The sequence below is a fragment of the Aquarana catesbeiana genome, linkage group LG01, assembly GCF_042186555.1.
Source record: "Aquarana catesbeiana isolate 2022-GZ linkage group LG01, ASM4218655v1, whole genome shotgun sequence".
NCBI lineage: Eukaryota > Metazoa > Chordata > Amphibia > Anura > Ranidae > Aquarana > Aquarana catesbeiana.
The window spans coordinates 936,127,747-936,150,965 of record NC_133324.1 but is presented as its reverse complement, the minus strand read 5'-3'; the positions used below and the strand labels follow the sequence as shown (position 1 = coordinate 936,150,965).

Sequence of the window (23,219 nt, the reverse complement as noted above, 5' to 3'; positions counted from 1 at the left end):
TGTAGAGTAACAGGATCCCGGACGAGCCCCCACGTGTAGCACTATCACCGTAGGAGCTGCTGATATATGTTGTATCCTGCACTCTACCTATCAACCCCAATAACAGTCTTGAACCCTCTAACACACCTGTATGGTATAATTACCGTCACTTTGGAATCAGTCACTTCATCAGCTGCAACAATAGTTGGAGTCTCACACAAGTTGTTAATTAACCACTTAGGAAGTTTACTGAGAAAATACTTAGCACAATAAACACTGTGGTAATTTAAGCATAAGAAATGACAATAGATAACAGTCAAGTTGTAAATGAAACTAATATTTCAATGATCACCGTAAGATGTATATACGCAAGACAGACGCTCAATACATTCAAACACTTATATTAAGCGCCTTCTTACTGACCTCAAAGCATACATACCAAATCTGCAATCACCATTAAGAGCATGCAATATTACAACACAATGAATATATCCTGTGCTCAAGGGCTCCCCCTAGGTTGCAATACAATATTCCCAATGCAAGGTGAACTATAGTATTTTGTAGGAGATGACGGAAGTCCCTTGTCCTCTTGGATTTCAGCTAGCTCAGGGTATTAGACTGCAGTATTTGTAATCCAACTGGAAATAATTAAACAGCAGAACTGTAGGATATGTGATGTGCTGATAATTGTACATTTGCCAGCAGAAGGTACAATTAATACTTTCTTCTTAGCAGTGGATGTGATGCAACATTAACTTCACTGCACAGGGAAAACAAGCCTGAAGTTCCACTGTATGCATCCTCTGTATAAGCAGGGTCACTTCTTGTGGGACTACAAACCCCACCAGCAGTTTATAGGTGACACACTTAGTCAACAGTACACTATATTGCTTTGGGCAAGTGCCCGCTCACCACAACAGGCCCAAATTGTCCCCAAGGCTCCTTTCCCGATATCTCAGTCCGTCTAGTATATATATATATATTCTCTGCAGCATCCAGTCAATGTAGCCTAAAGATCTACATTCTACAGTGCATTCCATGGGGTACTATTTCTAATCTACTTCAGGTAGTGTATTTGATATATATATATACAGTCAGTCTAATATATATATATATATATATATATATATATATATATATATATATATATATATAAATAAATAAATATAAATATATATATATATATATATATATATATATATATATCAGGGATTTGCAATTAGCGGACCTCCAGCTGTTGCAAAACTACAAGTCCCATCTCTGGGTGTCATGCTTGTGAATGTCAGAGTCTTGCTATGCCTCATGGGATTTGTAGTTCAGCAACAGCTGGAGGTCCGCTAAGTGCATATCCCTAATATAAAGCCGTAGCATACTGCCAAGTTTGCTCCAGTGGCGAGGAGGGAGGGGATGATGAGGTCACTGACCCTACTTAGGTGCCTGATAGAAGAGAGGAGGAGGAGGAGGCACAATTCCAACGAGGCAGGATGTTCTCTAGGGGACAGCTTAAGGGTAGCCACCCTACTGCATCACACTGCAGAGCTCCAAACGTGCAGGGCACTGCTGAATCCACGCTGATTTTGAAAAGTTTCTTGGTGTGGGCCTTTTTTGACACATGTGCAGCAGATCGCACCGTTGCTGTTTGCAACCTATGTCTGAAGCGGATCAAGCATGGCCAGAACAGCAGCCGCTTGGGCACCACATGCTTGACCAGACATATGACGACCTCATGTCGAACTGCAATTGCTGCCCTTTCAGCTGGTAGACTCTGACCCCTTTTGTGAATTTGTGGAATGTGCTGTACCTCAGTGGCAGGTTCCAAAATGCCATTTATTTTCATGGAAGGCCATTCCGGCTCTCTACCGGCAAGTGAAAGGCCATGTTTTGGCCTCATTGGACAGGGCAGTAAGCAAAAAGGTGCATATTACCACTGACTCATGGTCCAACAGGCATGGGCAGAGATGTTACCTTTCCTTCATGGCACACTGGGTAACTCTGCTGGCAGCTGGGAAGGATGCAGGACAGGGTTTAGTATTGTTGGAGCTTATTCCGCCACCATGACTCCAAAATGCTTGTGGTCATTCTGCCATAGCTCTCCCCTCCACTCCCTCCTCATCTTCTTCCTCTATGGCCTCTTCCTCTGATTTCTCCTCTGAACCAGTGGTGCTCCGTAAGCAGTCAAGGGCCTATGAAAGCACTCAGGCAAAAAGATACCATGCGGTCCTTGGGTTGATCTGCTTAGGGGTCAGGAGCCACACTGGGGCAGAGATTCTGTCAGCTCTGCAGGGGCAGGCTCAGAGGTGTTTGATGCCATGCCAGCTTCAGCCAGGAATGGTTGTATGCTACAATGGCACCAACCTTCTCACAGCCCTCCGACAGGGACACTTGACCCATGTTCCATGTTTGGCACATGTCCTGAATTTGGTGGTGCAGTGGTTCTTGAGCAGGTACCCAGGCTTACAGGATCTCCTCAGGCAGGCCAGAAAAGTCTGTGGTCATTTCCGCTGGTCATACAATGCCAGTGCTCGGCTGGCTGATATTCAAAGGAAATGCAACCTGCCACCAACTGCCTCATTTGTGACATGCCCACCAGGTGGAACTCAACGTTGGCAATGCTGCAGCAGCTGCACTCGCAGCAGAGGGCCATCAATGAGCACCTGTGTGAGTATGGCACCAAGACAGGGTCAGGGGAGCTTGGCTTTTTTTCGCCACGCCAGTGGCTACTGAACAAGAATGCATGCACTATCCTGTCACCATTTGAGGAGGCCACAAGGATGGTGATCAGTGACAATGCATGCATCAGTGATACTGTCTCTCTTGTCTTCCTGTTGGAGCACACGCTTCATGGAATAATGGACAGGGCACTTGAGGCAGAACAGAGGGAGGAAGAGGAGGACTTCCTTACCTCTCAAGGCCCCCTTTATCCAGATAGCATTCCTGTGGGCCCACCAAACACACAGGAAGAATAGGAGGAGGATTGTGTCAGCATGGATGTAGAGGATAACACTCAGCAGCAGTCTTCAAGGGATGGTTTTCAGTCCCCAGAAACCCAAGGAGTTGTACGTGGTTAAGAGGAGTTAGTTTCTAACAACTTCATCCTCAGTGACCCAGAGGACTCACAATTGAATGTGTCTGCAAACTTACGCTACATGGCCTCCCTGATTCTGCGAAGCCTGCGAAAGGACCCTAGGATTCGTGGTATCAAGGAGAGGGATCATTACTGGCTGGCAAACCCTTCTTGATCTACGTTACAAGGGTAAGGTTGCAGGATTCATCCTGCCTTCGCAGAGGGAGCAGAGGATGAAACATCAACAGGAGGCCATGAAGAAAGGTTTGTGCAATGTGTTTCCAGACCCTGGGAGGTTACAAATTCCTGGTGCTGGACAATGTGTTGCTGAGGCTTCAGTCAGTCAGAGGAAGAGTGGTGGAGAAGGTGGCCGGCCGACCGATACCTTTAGACAATTTTTTAGTCCTCAGCGCCAAGGTCTGATAGGTTCAAGCAACCATCGCCAATGTCTGCATTACTTGGTGCAGGAATATCTTGGGGCAAGAGCAGACGTGGAGACCTTTCCAACAGACCATCCACTGGGTTATTGGGTCTTGAAGATGGACCACTGGCCAGAACTTTTTCAATATGCAATTGAGCTACTGGCCTGTCCTGCATCCAGTGTTCTTTCTGAACGCACATCCAGTGCTGCTGGAGGGTTTGTAATGGATCATAGAGTGCGCCTGTCCACAGACTCTGTTGATAGGCTCACATTCATAAAAATGAATCAGTCTTGGATCAGCAGTAGCTATCAAGCAACTGATGCTAATATAACTGATTGATTTTTCTATGGATGTGGGATCCCTTGAAGACTGCCTATGCTGAGTGACTATCCTATTCCTCCTCATTCTTGATGATGGTAGCTGACCAACAATATTTTTGGTTTAGGGCACCACCACCACTGCCTAAGGCCCAATTTTTCTGCCCCTGTTTAACAGGGGCATGTAATTACAATTTTTCCTTGTCAAAAGAAGTTTATTGAGTATACAATGTTATAAAGATACATAAAGATACATAAAGTAAGTTTACAAGGATCTATAAAGTAAGCTCATTGTTTTACAGTAGGGTTTATATAGGTAAATATCATGAAATTTCAAATATTAAACATTGGGTTCACGTAAACCTAAATTAAAGATATATATCATTTCCTTAGTTACTTTTGTAGGTATTTAAATGATTTATACCTACTATACATATTGTTTACAAGTAGAGTGTATATAGGTCAAATAAATTCTGATAATGAGCTTTAATCGTAAGGTGGAGAAAAGGAAAGAGAAAGAAGAAAAAGGGTTGAAAGGTAGAGGTATGGTCCACAAGGTTGTCCCGCTCGTCAGTTTATTATTCTTTTTAGTTCTCTTTGAAGCCTTAGAATGGGTGTCTCTGTAAGTCATTTAATCTGTTACCATGGCAACAGGACAGCGTCATTGAAATTTGACAGGAACTGTTGTTTTATCCAAGGATGCCAAAGTTTTTCAAATTTTGGAATTTGATTTTGATCGATGGCTACCATCTTAGCATGGGACATTGTATTATTCATTCTGTGAATTGTTTCTGCTAGTACCAATGTTGGAGATTTCCATGCCTTGGCCACTGTTTGTTTTGCAGCCGTTATTAGTTGGATCATAAGTTTGAATTGAGAGAGTGTTAACCATTCCGGTTTTAGATTAAGTAAAGTTAAATATGGATCTGGTTGTATTATTTTTTTAAATATTTTAGATGCAATCACGAAGACTTACTTCCAGAAGGTTTGGATTACTGGGCACGTCCACCATATGTGTAAATATGTGCCTATTTCTGGGCATCCTCGAAAACAAAGAGTTGAGGTATTAGGTGAATATTTTGCCACTCTAGCGGGTACAAGGTACCAGCGAGTTAGGACTTTATAATTTGTCTCCAGTGCCAAGATGTTGGGTGAAGATGACTTAGATGTGAGCCATATATTAGACCAGTCCGTGTCTTCTAAAGTTCGTCCCAGGTCCTCCTCCCACCTCTGAACGTAAGAGGGTCTATTAAGATTTGCTACTCCATATAATTGATTATAAAGTGATGAAATTGTACCTTTAGCAAATGGATCTTTTGTACAGATTGATTCAAAAATGGATAATTGGGATAATGGTGTATCCCCCTTTAGGAATGGTGTATAGAAATTTTTGATTTGGAGATATCTAAATATCTCAGAGTTTGGTAGATCATATTTTTCTCTAAGCGATGGGAATGAAAGGAATGATTTAGATGCTATGAAGTCATTTAGTGTCTGAATGCCTGATGTTGTCCAAGCTTTAAAAGAATTTGGGTAGATCCATGCCGGATAAAAGGCCGGATTTCTGATAAAAGAAAGGAGAGGATTGTGTGGAGATTGTAACTGATATTTGGTTTTTAGTTTATCCCAGAGAAATAAGAAGTGTTTAGTTATGGGATTATGAATTTTAAAGCGGTCTTTAGGATCAAGCCATAATAAATTTGATATTAATAGAGGGTCATTTTCTGAAGCCTCTATAAATACCCATAATGGGATTTCCTGTTTTGCATGGTATTTGGACAGACTGGCCAAATGTGCTGCTCCTTTATTTTTGGGAAGATGTAGTGTGTGTATAGGTATACGTGGTTTAGAAGAGCCCCATATAAACGAAGTTGCTCTTTTTTGTACTATTCTCAAAAAATAGGAAGGAATTGGAATAGGGAGGACTCTGAATAGATAAAGCAATTTGGGTAGAATAGTCATTTTGATTGCATTAATCTTCCCTATCCAGGATAAAGGAAGTTGCGACCATTGTTTTATTAGATTTGTGATCTGTCTTAATACAGGAGGATAATTGGTTGAGAATAAGTCAGAATGAGATGCTGTTAAATGAATTCCAAGATATGGGATTGATTTTTCTGCCCATGTGAATGGGAGTGCAGCCCTAGCCGGGATCAATTCCATGTTTGTGAGTGAAATATTAAGCACTAGGCATTTCTTAGGATTAATCATAAGGCCGGATAGGGCTGCAAATCCATCAAGAGCTGGTATTAAGTTAGGACCAGAGACCTGTGGTGATGATAGAAAAAGTAATATATCGTCTGCAAATATACATAATTTGTGTGTAATACCTCCTACTTCAATGCCAGTTATAGTTTGGTTTGTTCTGATGTATTGGGCCATGGGTTCGAGTATAAGGGCAAATAATAAGGGAGATAATGGGCAACCCTGTCGGGTACCTCTTTCGATATTAAAGGCTTCAGATTTGTATCCAGCATATTTTATATAGGCTTTGGGTTTATTATATAATGCTTTGATCCATGTTAAAAAGTGGGGTCCAAAACCCCATTTTTGTAATGAATATTGCATATATTGCCAGGATACTGTGTCAAATGCCCTCTTAATATCGAGAGATAGAAAACATAAAGGGATTTTCCGTTTTTTAGCAATATGTGCCAATAACACTGCCCTGCGTATATTATCGCCTGCCTGTCTATTTGGCATGAAGCCTACTTGATCTCTATGTATTAATTTTCCTATAATGCTATTGAGGCGTTTTGCTATTATTTTTGCTAATAATTTAATATCGAGGTTTAACAGAGAGATAGGCGGATAATTCACACAGGAAGTATCATCAGAAAGGGGTTTTGGGATCATACAAACAATTGCCATTAGTGTTTCTTGCCGAAAAGAATGTCCATCTAGAAGTTTGTTAAAAGTTTCAGTGAGAATGGGAGAGAGTATTTCTGAGAATGTTTTATAGTATAAAGCCGAGTAGCCGTCTGGGCCTGGTCTTTTGTTAAGTTTTAGGTCTTTTATGGCGTTAGCAACTTCATCTATAGTTATAGGCTCATCCAAACTGCTTTTTTGATTCTGAGATAACTCAGGTAAGGTTATTTTTGAGAAGAAGGATTCAGCTTCTGTAGGATTAAATTCATTGTTTGTCTTGTATAAAGTTGCGAGATGTGAGTGAAATTTATGGACTATTTTAACTGGATTACAAGTGTAAACATTTTTTGATAATTTCAAACGTATTGGTTTGAAAGATTTGTTAGTTGAATTTAATGCCCGAGCCAAATATGTACCTGATTTGTTTGTATTCATGTAGAAATTGTGTTTGGAGCGTTTGAGGGATTTATCAACTGACTCAGTGAGAAATAAATCGTATTCCAATCTAGATTTTTCCAGATGAGATTTTGTACTCTGAGATGGATTATCTTGAAATGATATGTAGGCTGCATTAAAATTGAGTTCTAGTTTTTTTGCTAGATTTTTGCGTTCCCGTTTAAATAGTGCCATTTGTCTTTGTATTGTACCACGCAAGACAGGCTTATGAGCTTCCCACAGTGTTATTGGGGAGATGTCTGTTGTATTATTAATTGATATGTATTCCTTTAAAGCTTGTTCAATGGCCATCTGATGTAGTGGGTGTTTGAGCATTATGTCCGGTAAGTACCACGTTGGGTCATGCGCTTTTGGTATGGCTGAGGCTATAGTAGTGTATACTGCATTATGGTCAGACCACGGAATCGGAATTATATCTGATGCAATAATTTCTGGTATCATTCCTATTGTTAGAAAAATATGATCTATTCTGGTGAAGGTTTGATGAGGGTGCGAGAAATAAGTGAATTTCTTTTTCATTGGGTTACTTTCTCTCCATGAATCTACCAGATTGTATTTGGAAAGAAGTTGAGAAAAAGGTAATCTAGAGGTTATTTTGGATGGTGTAAAAGGTGATTTATCTAGAAATGGGAGGAGGACCTGGTTCGAATCCCCACACATTATCACTGTTCCTATTTTGTGTGTATTAATCACTTGTAATATATGTGAGAGGAATGGTGTAGGTTGTTTGTTAGGAGCGTAGTAGGAAATCACCGTGATTGCTGTATCCATTATATAACCCATGAGTATCAGGTATCTACCTTCTGGGTCTTTAATTTCTGATGATAAGGTGAATGGTGTGGATCGGTGAAATGCAATTAGAGTTCCCCTTTGCTTGGTACAGGCAGAAGCCGTGTAAATTTGTTGATAAAAAGGAGAAATATATTTTGGAGTAGAATCTTTGGTGAAGTGTGTTTCTTGGAGGCATACTATGTGAGCCTTCTTGTTATGGAAAGTATAGAAGGCTTTGGTCCTTTTTTGAGGGACATTTATTACCTGAACATTCAGGGAAAGTATATTCAGTGGTGCCATGGCAATAGATCAAATAGTTTTGACTTACTTTTTGTTATGCAGAGCTGACTGCGCAGATCAACCTGTGTGGACTAAAGAGATGAATAGATAGAAAAGAAACCAGTGAATTCTGGAGTAAAGAGTAAACAAAAAACATATGAGATTAGATGATACATTGTATAAATTATTTTTTGCAAGTAATCACAATTTACCCGTGAAAGAGAATAAATATCTCTCTCAGGGGAATAAGTGCCTTCGTCACACTCCCACATAATATGGTTGGGAGAATGAGGAGGGCTAATGGGGGTACACGGATCTTCCGCTTACAGGAGAGAAGTGCTATGTCAAAAGACATCAAAATGATGTTTCATTAATTGGAGTGCAGAATATAGTTTTTGTTGAAATTATTTATTCCAGGGTGGTTGTATATGGTTAGTCTTGCCCTAGGCTAAATAATTCAGTTAGAAAGGTACTGTTAATAACTTTGGTATTGATGAAGATAGTTTGAATTATTTTGGGATTTTAACCCTTTTAGAGTAAACAATTACATATTTTATTCATATATAACTGTTTAGATATGTTAACTCATAAAATTGAGGTTGTATTGCTTCAGATTAGAATAAACAAAAACATAATTCTAGGAACTAGTTAGGTAATAATATATTTGTTTTAAGAAAAGAAAGAAAAAGCTTCCATTACTTCTGGATTATTGAACATATTTGTCCTAAAAAGTAATAAATCTATTGTTATTACCTGATAATATATAACTGAACAAGAATTTCCTTATTTCACTTATATATTCTAAGGCTATATGAATCAGAAGTAATAAGAAATATAACTGGAATGTAACATGATCCCACACAGTGTGTGACTATCAGAATGCAGTTACATTCAGTTATAAATATAGGTTTTTTTATAGAGAACCATCTCTTAGTATAATAAATGAAGAGATATCAGGAATTAGGATGTCAGTCCATTGAATCTTCTTGGTCCATGGATGATGTGGCATAACGGCCTCTTTTGTGAGAATGATGATTCCCATTTTGTTCTGAAATTTTCTGGGTGCTGCCTGAAGGTGAAGATGACACCATTCTTCTACGTGTGGGAGTGTTGCTGCTTGTGGGTTCTGTCAGATTTAATTTTAAAAGGGTTTGTTGTAGTTCATCTGCTGATCTGCTTCTGTAAATTGTACCTTGGTAGTTAAATCTGACTGAAAAGGGGAAGCCCCATTGATACATAATGTTGTGGCGTTGCAGTTCCATTAGTTGGGGTTTCATGGATCATCTTTTAGTAATAGTAAGTTGGGATAGGTCAGCAAAAATTTGATAATTGTGTCCTTGAAAATTAAGTTCCTTTTTTTCTCTTGCAGCAATTAGTATTTGTTCTTTTGTTCTGTAATAATGAAATTTTGTGATTATATCACGTGGGGGTCCATCTTTCTTTTTGGCTGTGAGGGCTCTGTGTACTCTGTCCAGTTCTAAACGTTCAATAGGGATATCTGGCTTTAGTTCTTGTAATAGAGCAGTAATAGTAGATTGCAGGTCTGTCACAGTTTCAGGTATTCCCCTTATGCGTAAGTTTGAACATCTGGCTCTATTTTCGTAATCTTCGAGCTTAGTTTGAAGTATTAAATTCTCTTTTTTTAATTGTTCCAATTCTGTTATATTTTCTTGGGTTGTAATTTCAATTTCATCCATTTTTATTTCTAAGGCTGCGGTGCGGTTTCCCAGCTCTCTTATTTCTTTGGTTAGGCTTTTTGTTATTTGGTCTGAGGTTTGTTTTAAAGCCTTATGAAGCATCTTTTCAAATTGTAATAATATTACTAGGGATACTGAGGAGGCTTGTGGAGAAGTTTGTGAGAGGATTTGTTCTGTATCTGACTCAAATGGAGAGTCTTGCTGTGACATTTTCTGTCTGTGAGAGCGCCCTGATGCTGTATCTTGTGAGGTGACTGGAGCTGCTTCAGCTGCAGTGAGTGCCTGTGAGCTCTTTGTGAGGTGATTTTTATTTCTGCCACGGTTTCCTCCCAGTACCATATTTCCTGCCCAAACTTTCACAGTTTGTTCCCTGGGGCAAAAAGGTTCAAATGGATACCTTTTGAGCCTGCAGGCTCCGCTTTGTCCTTCTCTTCTCTCCTCAGCGGTGTGGAGCTCTAACAATGCATGTCTGCTCTGCTAGGCTCCGCCTCCTGCCCTCGTAATTACAATTTTTGATCAAATATTTCACAGCATGTCCCGGTCTGGCACCCAACAAGCGTAACTGTGAGGGGTTACAGTGTTGTGGCACCACCAACAACACCACCACTGGCTAAGGCCCAATTTTTCTGCCCCTGTTTAACAGGGGCATGTAATTACAATTTTTGATCAAAGAATTCACAGCAGGGCCCATTCCTGCGCCCAACAAGCGTAACTGTAACTGTGTGTGTAACAGTGTTCTGGCACCACCACCACTGCCTAAGGCCCAATTTTTCTGCCCCTGTTTAACAGGGTCATGTAATTACAATTATTGATATAATATTTCACAGCAGGGCCCATTTCTGCGCCCAACATGCGTAACTGTGAGGGGTTACAGTGTTGCACCACCACCACCACCACCATTCGCTAAGGCCCAATTTTTCTGCCCCTGTTAAACAGGGGCATGTAATTACAATTCTTGATTTAATATTTCACAGCAGGGTCCTTTCCTGCGCCTACCAAGAATAACTGTAAGGGCCGACAGTGTTGTGGCACCACCACCACCACCCAAGGCCCAATTTTTCTGCCCCTGTTTAACAGATCCTGACCCTCTATTTGAAATGGTAACGGGTACATTGTACCCATACCATTTCACAAAAAAAAGTCAACATGTAAAAAAAAACAAGACACAGTCCATTCATCTTCTTCTCTCGCTCTGCCGACGGACTGAAAAAATAAATAAAAAAGATCCACGGCCATGGGAGGCACCCGCCGTATGACGCTTCAGCGCTGATGACAGTTCTTTTATAACTGAGGACGGGGCCACATGGTGACGTACCAGGGGCACGTACAGGCAGAATCACGTACCTGTACATTGCCCTTTAAGAGGTGGCTTGCATGCGCCCGCCAGGAGCTTCGTGAACGTGATCGCAGGTCCGGCGGACTTTATGTTTGCGGGGATACCCGCAATCGTCTCACAGAGAGGAACAACAGGAAAATGCTAATGTAAACAAGCATTTCCTCATTCTGCCTAGTGACACTGTCACTGATCACAGCTCCCTTTAATCGGGAGCGATGATCAGTGTTGTGTCACACACAGCCCCCCCACAGTTAGAATCACTCCCTAGGACACACTTAACCCCACAGCGCCACCTAGTGGTTGACCCCTTCACTGCCAGTCACATTTACACACTAATCAATGCATTTTTAATTGCACTGATCGCTGTATAAATGTGAATGGTCCCAAAATCGCACCAAAAGTGTCCAATCTGTCCACCATAATGTCGCAGTCATGATAAAAATTGCTGATCCCCACCATTACTAATAAAAAAAGTATTAATAAAAATGCCATAAAACTATCCTTATTTTGTAAACACTATAACTTTTGCGCAAACCAATCAATAAATGCTTATTTTGATTTTTTTAACCAAAAATATGTAGAAGAATACGTATCAGCCTAAACTGAGGGAAAAAAATGTTTTTTTTATATTTTTTGGGGATATTTAAATCTTAAAAATTGTCGCTATTTTTTTGTTTATAGCACTAAAAATAAAAACCGCAGAGGTGATCAAATACCACCAAAAGAAAGCTCTATTTTTGGGAAAAAAAGGACCTCAATTTTGTTTAGGAGCCATGTCGCACGACCGCGCAATTGTCAGTTAAAGTGACGCAGTGCGAATCGCAAAAAGTGCTCTGGTCTTTGGCCAGCCAAATGGTCCAGGGCTTAAGTGGTTAAAGTGTATACCCAGGCATTGCCCATATATGCCCCAAACCTCCCTCTCATCCTCTAGATCATTTCCCAGCAATGTTTTCTTTTTACATTGTCACTGTAGGCTTATAGTGGCCTACAGTGGCTTATACCAGGCTTATATCAGGTGTTCTGTAGGGGCAGCTATCACATAGGATACTCCATCATACTATAAAAAAAAGAACCAGGGAGGGATGCCACCGATGCCGGCATGCCCCCTATGACGTCAATTGTGATGAAATGCGTAGGGCAGAGAACTATTAGGTAAGCACCTGAACGACCACAACATTCAGGGATATACAGTGTAATACTGACATAAAATCACACTTATAGGTTGGAGTTGATGGACTTGTGTTGTTTTTCAACCACACCTACTATGTAACTATGTAACTACAAGTGCTTGTTAACTACTTTTACTCTGTGAGTTGCTAATCTCTTATATTTTAATAAATTCATATACAGTTTTACTCAATGTTGGCCCTCCCCAGTTCCGTTTTTCTTTATATGGTACAATGGAGTATCCTATGTGATTGATGTTTGGGAAACTGTAGTAACCAGTACTAACGAGAGAAAGGTTCCTATTAAAGAGGACATGCTTGTTTGACTCTTTGGGGTTTATTTACTAAAACTAGAGAGGGCAAAATTAGCTTCTAACCTCAGCTTGTTTAATTAAGCTTTAGTAATAAAACCTGAAAGCTGACTGTTTTCTCTGCAGAATTGTGACTAATTTTGCCCTCTCCAGCTTTAAATAAACCATGTATACACCACTTGGTTTCTTCACTATTTTGGATGACTTGGGACTTTGACACTTTCTTCAGTTTAATTTTTTTTCACATATTAAGCTTGGTTTATTATATTTTACATTGGGCTTATCTTTGTATACATCACACTATGTACTTTGGTTCATCTTACATTTTTTTATCCTTGATATTTTGTGTCATTTTTTAGTGTGGCAAAGATTGTTTTATTTATTGAGCCTAGCAGCCAATCAGATTTCCATTTTTCCCTTAGGTTCCGGTATCTCGATGCTCAAGACCATGCTTGCCTGGTAACAGAAAGAAGTTTGGAACTTCAATTCATAAATGTTGCTATGAGTGTGTCCCATGTCCAGAAGGAGAGATATCCAACATTTCTGGTAGAGTGTATATTTCCTATTGATTTGTGTGACAGTAAATAGTGATGCACAATTTCTTTGGACTTGCTCTGCCAGTAGTTAGTTAACTCCAAACCCAAAATCCACTTTACTGGTTGAACTGCCTTTTTAGTTCAATGACTTTTATTGATTCAGAAAAAGGTACAACAGAAAGTGGTATACAGCGTAGAGGTATCACAACAGGAAACAAGCATAAAATTTGTTTGGGAGTCATATTTCCGTAAAGTCATATATGTCAAGTAACAACTTACAGGCTGGGTGCACACCTAATATGGATGCGGCTCACAGCAGGGGTCCGGTGCGTCCCTGTTCTTGATTTCAAGGATGAATCGGCACAAAATTTTTGCCTGAATTCGGACCTGAAACGGATCCAAAGACGCACAAGACCCCTGTGCAATCCGCTCCGCAGCCACCACAGAGATGTGTGAACCGGCTCCATTGAGAGCCGGGCACACTCTCCTGTCATGCCAATTGAATGCGGAGAAACCCACATCCAATTTGCACTAGGGTGAACCCAGCCACAAGCAAGTAAACTAGACATAACAATAGTTACAAACATAACAATACATTTGCAAAGGAGGGTGCTGCCTGGTCAAATCTGGTTCAAGTGAGGGGATTTATCGCCAATATACATTAATATGTGTGGTTTAGATGAACCATGTTTACAACTTCAGAAACAATTGGAGATTCTTGGGATTTCCATTACCTAAGTATGACACCACGAGCTGCCAGAAGTTATATGCGTTACCACTGTTTTTTTTTCAATGCTGACCCTTTTATAGCGGTGTGTCCAGTTGGCTTTCCCAAGATGAAGGGGGAAATGGAGAGAGAAAGCTAAGCCCTGGAAGATATTACAATCCATGCTACTAACCTTTGGTTTGTGCTGAAAAGCCGGCACTGGAAACAGGATTGAAATCTCAACAGCCTGACAAATAGAGTTTAATAAATTTCCAAACACATGATGAAACATGAACATAAAAACATCATAAGACATCGTTTGACCATTGAAATGTTAAATATAATGGTATGTTACATAGTATACATATACAACATAGTACTCGACGCGTTTCGCGAGCTCCGCTCGCTTCCTCAGGAGTTGGTGTATATGTGAAGTATCTAAAAGATAATAGGTATCAGTAAATAATGGCATACAATGATAGTTATGGTCAAAGAAGAAGTATGTGGCTTCATAGAAGCCTTCCATACTTACATATGGTCAAATGGTCCATAGGGCTGGATAACAAGGGCAGCAGCGGAAAATCCTCCACACGGGAGCTGAAGAGGCGTAGCCCGCAGCAACCAGAGCAGGGGCCCAGCAGAGGGCGGACATGGCAAAGAAACAGATTGGGGTATGATGTATCCTGAGATGTCCAACTAGCCACCTGGGTCATATTAGCTGTAATCAGATTATATATGTATCTATGTCAAAAAATAGAGTGTTAACTGGGAGTAAAAGTAATATGACAATACTAATATGTGGAAAGGACCTCTGAAAAGGTGGGCATGGATAGAAGTCAGGAGAGAGAGAGAAGAATAGACAGAAATTGGGGGGGTGCAGGGGAGGAAATGAAAAAATAAAAAGAAAGGAATGGTGTTGCACTAATGTGTCAGGTTACACATATACAATAAAAACAACAATGGTAGTAAAGTATATTGGATATAAAAGTAATTGCCATAATGGTAAATTACAGGAGTATGAAGATGTAAATGTCATTATAATGTACATATTGTGTACTGAAATGAAACACAAACAACCCATGATAGATAAAGGGGGGGGTTATATGATAAGTGAAGGAAAAAACCAAATGAAATGAGAAAAGAGGGAAGGCAATAGAAAACATCTCCTAATAATGAATAGTGCATGATGAGTGTGTGGTTAACATATTGGGTATGCAAGTATAATTAGGCAAAGTAAGGTGACATGGTAGATATCTATAGTGTGCTTACCCTAGTGCAGAGCTTCTCAAGTGTGAGACGACAGTCCAAGTGAGGAGAGGAAGAAAAGTTTGCCATGTCAGCGTACTCACGCTTAAATCCCCGAGCGGGATCATTGGGCTACGCCTCTAACGCCATACGATCGTGGCTACGGCAAACGCCCACGCTGCGCATGCGCAGGCATCTCCAGCCAACGTAGATGACGCACTGCACATAAAAACGTGGAGCCGCTGAGTTGCGGAGATCACACGCTGGGTGCAGATGTATGGCGCCGATGTAACGGTGGCCCCGCCCCCCACACACACAAAGGGATGCGGAAGGGAGGGGACAGCAGGAGGGAAAAACCTCCCTTTATACATCGCAGCTCCCGATGAGGAGAAATATAACCGCGGCCACCAGTGAACACAGCACACAGGAACCAATGCCATAAATGACTCAAGTAGCATAAGGAAAAGTGTAATACTCATATCTAAAACATATAGTAGTAATAGAGTAATAATAGTGGGTATGACCACGAGAACAGCACATGGACCAAGTGGGCTAGTAGGTGTCTTCCACCTTGGTAATTTAGAACAAAAAAAGGAGCGGTCCAGGTACTGTCTCTTAATATGACACAACTCCATCCCTGTAAAACATATAGTACAAAAAAGAGAAGTTTGCCCGTGGGACTTTAAATGAGTTGGTCATAGAGGTCATAACAAATAGAGTTTAATAAATTTCCAAACACATGATGAAACATGAACATAAAAACATCATAAGACATCGTTTGACCATTGAAATGTTAAATATGATGGTATGTTACATAGTATACATATACAACATAGTACTCGACGCGTTTCGCGAGCTCCGCTCGCTTCCTCAGGAGTTGGTGTATATGTGAAGTATCTAAAAGATAATAGGTATCAGTAAATAATGGCATACAATGATAGTTATGGTCAAAGAAGAAGTATGTGGCTTCATAGAAGCCTTCCATACTTACATATGGTCAAATGGTCCATAGGGCTGGATAACAAGGGCAGCAGCGGAAAATCCTCCACACGGGAGCTGAAGAGGCGTAGCCCGCAGCAACCAGAGCAGGGGCCCAGCAGAGGGCGGACATGGCAGAGAAACAGATTGGGGTATGATGTATCCTGAGATGTCCAACTAGCCACCTGGGTCATATTAGCTGTAATCAGATTATATATGTATCTATGTCAAAAAATAGAGTGTTAACTGGGAGTAAAAGTAATATGACAATACTAATATGTGGAAAGGACCTCTGAAAAGGTGGGCATGGATAGAAGTCAGGAGAGAGAGAGAAGAATAGACAGAAATTGGGGGGGTGCAGGGGAGGAAATGAAAAAATAAAAAGAAAGGAATGGTGTTGCACTAATGTGTCAGGTTACACATATACAATAAAAACAACAATGGTAGTAAAGTATATTGGATATAAAAGTAATTGCCATAATGGTAAATTACAGGAGTATGAAGATGTAAATGTCATTATAATGTACATATTGTGTACTGAAATGAAACACAAACAACCCATGATAGATAAAGGGGGGGGGGTTATATGATAAGTGAAGGAAAAAACCAAATGAAATGAGAAAAGAGGGAAGGCAATAGAAAACATCTCCTAATAATGAATAGTGCATGATGAGTGTGTGGTTAACATATTGGGTATGCAAGTATAATTAGGCAAAGTAAGGTGACATGGTAGATATCTATAGTGTGCTTACCCTAGTGCAGAGCTTCTCAAGTGTGAGACGACAGTCCAAGTGAGGAGAGGAAGAAAAGTTTGCCATGTCAGCGTACTCACGCTTAAATCCCCGAGCGGGATCATTGGGCTACGCCTCTAACGCCATACGAACGTGGCTACGGCAAACGCCCACGCTGCGCATGTGCAGGCATCTCCAGCCAACGTAGATGACGCACTGCACATAAAAACGTGGAGCCGCTGAGTTGCGGAGATCACACGCTGGGTGCAGATGTATGGCGCCGATGTAACGGTGGCCCCGCCCCCCACACACACAAAGGGATGCGGAAGGGAGGGGACAGCAGGAGGGAAAAACCTCCCTTTATACATCGCAGCTCCCGATGAGGAGAAATATAACCGCGGCCACCAGTGAACACAGCACACAGGAACCAATGCCATAAATGACTCAAGTAGCATAAGGAAAAGTGTAATACTCATATCTAAAACATATAGTAGTAATAGAGTAATAATAGTGGGTATGACCACGAGAACAGCACATGGACCAAGTGGGCTAGTAGGTGTCTTCCACCTTGGTAATTTAGAACAAAAAAAGGAGCGGTCCAGGTACTGTCTCTTAATATGACACAACTCCATCCCTGTAAAACATATAGTACAAAAAAGAGAAGTTTGCCCGTGGGACTTTAAATGAGTTGGTCATAGAGGTCATAACAAATAGAGTTTAATAAATTTCCAAACACATGATGAAACATGAACATAAAAACATCATAAGACATCGTTTGACCATTGAAATGTTAAATATGATGGTATGTTACATAGTATACATATACAACATAGTACTCGACGCGTTTCGCGAGCTCCGCTCGCTTCCTCAGGAGTTGGTGTATATGTGAAGTATCTAAAAGATAATAGGTATCAGTAAATAATGGCATACAATGATAGTTATGGTCAAAGAAGAAGTATGTGGCTTCATAGAAGCCTTCCATACTTACATATGGTCAAATGGTCCATAGGGCTGGATAACAAGGGCAGCAGCGGAAAATCCTCCACACGGGAGCTGAAGAGGCGTAGCCCGCAGCAACCAGAGCAGGGGCCCAGCAGAGGGCGGACATGGCAAAGAAACAGATTGGGGTATGATGTATCCTGAGATGTCCAACTAGCCACCTGGGTCATATTAGCTGTAATCAGATTATATATGTATCTATGTCAAAAAATAGAGTGTTAACTGGGAGTAAAAGTAATATGACAATACTAATATGTGGAAAGGACCTCTGAAAAGGTGGGCATGGATAGAAGTCAGGAGAGAGAGAGAAGAATAGACAGAAATTGGGGGGGTGCAGGGGAGGAAATGAAAAAATAAAAAGAAAGGAATGGTGTTGCACTAATGTGTCAGGTTACACATATACAATAAAAACAACAATGGTAGTAAAGTATATTGGATATAAAAGTAATTGCCATAATGGTAAATTACAGGAGTATGAAGATGTAAATGTCATTATAATGTACATATTGTGTACTGAAATGAAACACAAACAACCCATGATAGATAAAGGGGGGGGTTATATGATAAGTGAAGGAAAAAACCAAATGAAATGAGAAAAGAGGGAAGGCAATAGAAAACATCTCCTAATAATGAATAGTGCATGATGAGTGTGTGGTTAACATATTGGGTATGCAAGTATAATTAGGCAAAGTAAGGTGACATGGTAGATATCTATAGTGTGCTTACCCTAGTGCAGAGCTTCTCAAGTGTGAGACGACAGTCCAAGTGAGGAGAGGAAGAAAAGTTTGCCATGTCAGCGTACTCACGCTTAAATCCCCGAGCGGGATCATTGGGCTACGCCTCTAACGCCATACGAACGTGGCTACAGCAAACGCCCACGCTGCGCATGCGCAGGCATCTCCAGCCAACGTAGATGACGCACTGCACATAAAAACGTGGAGCCGCTGAGTTGCGGAGATCACACGCTGGGTGCAGATGTATGGCGCCGATGTAATGGTGGCCCCGCCCCCCACACACACAAAGGGATGCGGAAGGGAGGGGACAGCAGGAGGGAAAAACCTCCCTTTATACATCGCAGCTCCCGATGAGGAGAAATATAACCGCGGCCACCAGTGAACACAGCACACAGGAACCAATGCCATAAATGACTCAAGTAGCATAAGGAAAAGTGTAATACTCATATCTAAAACATATAGTAGTAATAGAGTAATAATAGTGGGTATGACCACGAGAACAGCACATGGACCAAGTGGGCTAGTAGGTGTCTTCCACCTTGGTAATTTAGAACAAAAAAAGGAGCGGTCCAGGTACTGTCTCTTAATATGACACAACTCCATCCCTGTAAAACATATAGTACAAAAAAGAGAAGTTTGCCCGTGGGACTTTAAATGAGTTGGTCATAGAGGTCATAACAAATAGAGTTTCTGTCTATTCTTCTCTCTCTCTCCTGACTTCTATCCATGCCCACCTTTTCAGAGGTCCTTTCCACATATTAGTATTGTCATATTACTTTTACTCCCAGTTAACACTCTATTTTTTGACATAGATACATATATAATCTGATTACAGCTAATATGACCCAGGTGGCTAGTTGGACATCTCAGGATACATCATACCCCAATCTGTTTCTTTGCCATGTCCGCCCTCTGCTGGGCCCCTGCTCTGGTTGCTGCGGGCTACGCCTCTTCAGCTCTCGTGTGGAGGATTTTCCGCTGCTGCCCTTGTTATCCAGCCCTATGGACCATTTGACCATATGTAAGTATGGAAGGCTTCTATGAAGCCACATACTTCTTCTTTGACCATAACTATCATTGTATGCCATTATTTACTGATACCTATTATCTTTTAGATACTTCACATATACACCAACTCCTGAGGAAGCGAGCGGAGCTCGCGAAACGCGTCGAGTACTATGTTGTATATGTATACTATGTAACATACCATCATATTTAACATTTCAATGGTCAAACGATGTCTTATGATGTTTTTATGTTCATGTTTCATCATGTGTTTGGAAATTTATTAAACTCTATTTGTTATGACCTCTATGACCAACTCATTTAAAGTCCCACGGGCAAACTTCTCTTTTTTGTACTATATGTTTTACAGGGATGGAGTTGTGTCATATTAAGAGACAGTACCTGGACCGCTCCTTTTTTTGTTCTAAATTACCAAGGTGGAAGACACCTACTAGCCCACTTGGTCCATGTGCTGTTCTCGTGGTCATACCCACTATTATTACTCTATTACTACTATATGTTTTAGATATGAGTATTACACTTTTCCTTATGCTACTTGAGTCATTTATGGCATTGGTTCCTGTGTGCTGTGTTCACTGGTGGCCGCGGTTATATTTCTCCTCATCGGGAGCTGCGATGTATAAAGGGAGGTTTTTCCCTCCTGCTGTCCCCTCCCTTCCGCATCCCTTTGTGTGTGTGGGGGGCGGGGCCACCGTTACATCGGCGCCATACATCTGCACCCAGCGTGTGATCTCCGCAACTCAGCGGCTCCACGTTTTTATGTGCAGTGCGTCATCTACGTTGGCTGGAGATGCCTGCGCATGCGCAGCGTGGGCGTTTGCCGTAGCCACGTTCGTATGGCGTTAGAGGCGTAGCCCAATGATCCCGCTCGGGGATTTAAGCGTGAGTACGCTGACATGGCAAACTTTTCTTCCTCTCCTCACTTGGACTGTCGTCTCACACTTGAGAAGCTCTGCACTAGGGTAAGCACACTATAGATATCTACCATGTCACCTTACTTTGCCTAATTATACTTGCATACCCAATATGTTAACCACACACTCATCATGCACTATTCATTATTAGGAGATGTTTTCTATTGCCTTCCCTCTTTTCTCATTTCATTTGGTTTTTTCCTTCACTTATCATATAACCCCCCCCCTTTATCTATCATGGGTTGTTTGTGTTTCATTTCAGTACACAATATGTACATTATAATGACATTTACATCTTCATACTCCTGTAATTTACCATTATGGCAATTACTTTTATATCCAATATACTTTACTACCATTGTTGTTTTTATTGTATATGTGTAACCTGACACATTAGTGCAACACCATTCCTTTCTTTTTATTTTTTCATTTCCTCCCCTGCACCCCCCCAATTTCTGTCTATTCTTCTCTCTCTCTCCTGACTTCTATCCATGCCCACCTTTTCAGAGGTCCTTTCCACATATTAGTATTGTCATATTACTTTTACTCCCAGTTAACACTCTATTTTTTGACATAGATACATATATAATCTGATTACAGCTAATATGACCCAGGTGGCTAGTTGGACATCTCAGGATACATCATACCCCAATCTGTTTCTTTGCCATGTCCGCCCTCTGCTGGGCCCCTGCTCTGGTTGCTGTGGGCTACGCCTCTTCAGCTCCCGTGTGGAGGATTTTCCGCTGCTGCCCTTGTTATCCAGCCCTATGGACCATTTGACCATATGTAAGTATGGAAGGCTTCTATGAAGCCACATACTTCTTCTTTGACCATAACTATCATTGTATGCCATTATTTACTGATACCTATTATCTTTTAGATACTTCACATATACACCAACTCCTGAGGAAGCGAGCGGAGCTCGCGAAACGCGTCGAGTACTATGTTGTATATGTATACTATGTAATATACCATCATATTTAACATTTCAATGGTCAAACGATGTCTTATGATGTTTTTATGTTCATGTTTCATCATGTGTTTGGAAATTTATTAAACTCTATTTGTTATGACCTCTATGACCAACTCATTTAAAGTCCCACGGGCAAACTTCTCTTTTTTGTACTATATGTTTTACAGGGATGGATTTGTGTCATATTAAGAGACAGTACCTGGACCGCTCCTTTTTTTGTTCTCAACAGCCTGAAAACATACTAACCCTTCTGCCACTTATATTCCTAAGACATTGATAAGAAACTGTTACGCCTACATGTGGTTTACAATTGTAATAATAATGTGATACCTATATAAGCATGATTATAAAAAAAAAACCTCAAACGAGCTGAATGGGCGGAACATTTATTTGGCAAGGTTCTGGTTGTATCTTTTTGTATCCATTCTTTATGTTAGTAGTTATTAATTTGGAACCATTGATCAATATTAGAATAGGAGTTGCCTATCTATAACATTTCCAAAGCAATAGAGTGTTTGCTTCCTAGATACTTTAAGAAATATATCCATCACACGTCTTTTTCAATACCTGCAGACAGTGAAAACTGCATGAAATGTTCTGATGAAGAATGGCCAAATGAAAAAAAGGATCGGTGTGTTCCAAAACTGACGGAATTTCTCTCTTATACTGATGATCCAATTTCTGCAGTATTTTCAGCTGTCTCCACCCTCTGTTGTCTTCTGGCTTGTTTAATATTGGGGATATTTGTACATTACCAGGACACCCCCATTGTTAAAGCTAATAACCGGACCCTGAGCTATCTGCTCCTGGTCTCCATCATGCTGAGCTTTCTCTGTGTCTTCTTGTTCCTCGGCCGTCCAGTAGATGTAACTTGCATTCTGCGTGTAACCTCTTTTGGTGTCATCTTTTCAGTTGCTGTGTCTTCTCTACTTTCCAAAAGTATCATGGTGTGTATTGCTTTTAAGGCCACCAAACCCGGGAGTTCCTGGAGGAAATGGATGGGAGCCAGATTGCCCAATTCTATAATGTCTGTGTGTTCACTGATCCAAGTAATAATATGCATGACGTGGTTATCTATTTCTCCTCCCTTCCAGGACCAAGACTTTTACTCTGATCAGGGAAAGATCATCATTCAGTGTAATGAGGGTTCAGTTATTGGCTTCTGCTCTGTCTTGGGATATATGGGACTTCTGGCAGCTGTGAGTTTCATAATAGCTTTTTTAGCCAGGACATTACCGGACAATTTTAACGAGGCCAAGTACATCACCTTCAGCATGCTGGTGTTCTGCAGTGTCTGGATTGCCATGGTCCCAGCCTATCTGAGCACTAAAGGGAAATATATGGTGGCTGTGGAGATTTTTGCCATATGGGCATCAAGTGCTGGACTTCTTGGCTGTATATTTTTTCCAAAATGTTATATAATTCTGTTTAGACCTGACCTGAATACAAAAACAGGTTTGCTTGGATATAGATCAAAATGAGTTCATTACTCAAAACAAAATAAGCTCTATTTGTCAATAAACTGTATAAGAATATTATTAACATTTTAGACAAATGTATATTGCAATAAACTATTTGGTGTATTTACCCTGTAGAGCACTGTTCCAAGCTTCTATCTTTTGTCCTCAGTCTTGGGTGGTAGGGGTTGGGAAATTTATACCATAAGGCAAAATGTAATACGATTAAAAGCAGTAACTGCCAAAACATCTGT

The 23,219-nt window shown here is 40.8% G+C and overlaps 1 protein-coding gene across 1 annotated transcript; it reads left to right on the top strand.

Moving 5' to 3' along the window:
- Positions 1–278: 278 nt before the first annotated feature.
- On the top strand, positions 279–22,989 carry LOC141128188 (vomeronasal type-2 receptor 26-like). Its single transcript, XM_073615317.1, has 3 exons — positions 279–332; positions 13,089–13,212; positions 22,082–22,989. Exons 1-3 carry the CDS (start codon positions 279–281, stop codon positions 22,987–22,989), a joined length of 1,086 nt encoding a protein of 361 aa, XP_073471418.1.
- The last annotated feature ends 230 nt before the right edge of the window (positions 22,990–23,219 follow it).

What these genes read in the sequence shown, in the direction of transcription:
- LOC141128188 (XM_073615317.1), top strand. Translation starts at nt 279, where the DNA reads ATGACAATAGATAACAGTCAAGTTGTAAATGAAACTAATATTTCAATG. An exon ending in CTAATATTTCAATGATCACC is followed by an intron (nt 333 to 13,088) that starts GTAAGATGTATA and finishes TTTTTCCCTTAG; the next exon opens with GTTCCGGTATCTCGATGCTC. An exon ending in AGAGATATCCAACATTTCTG is followed by an intron (nt 13,213 to 22,081) that starts GTAGAGTGTATA and finishes CAATACCTGCAG; the next exon opens with ACAGTGAAAACTGCATGAAA.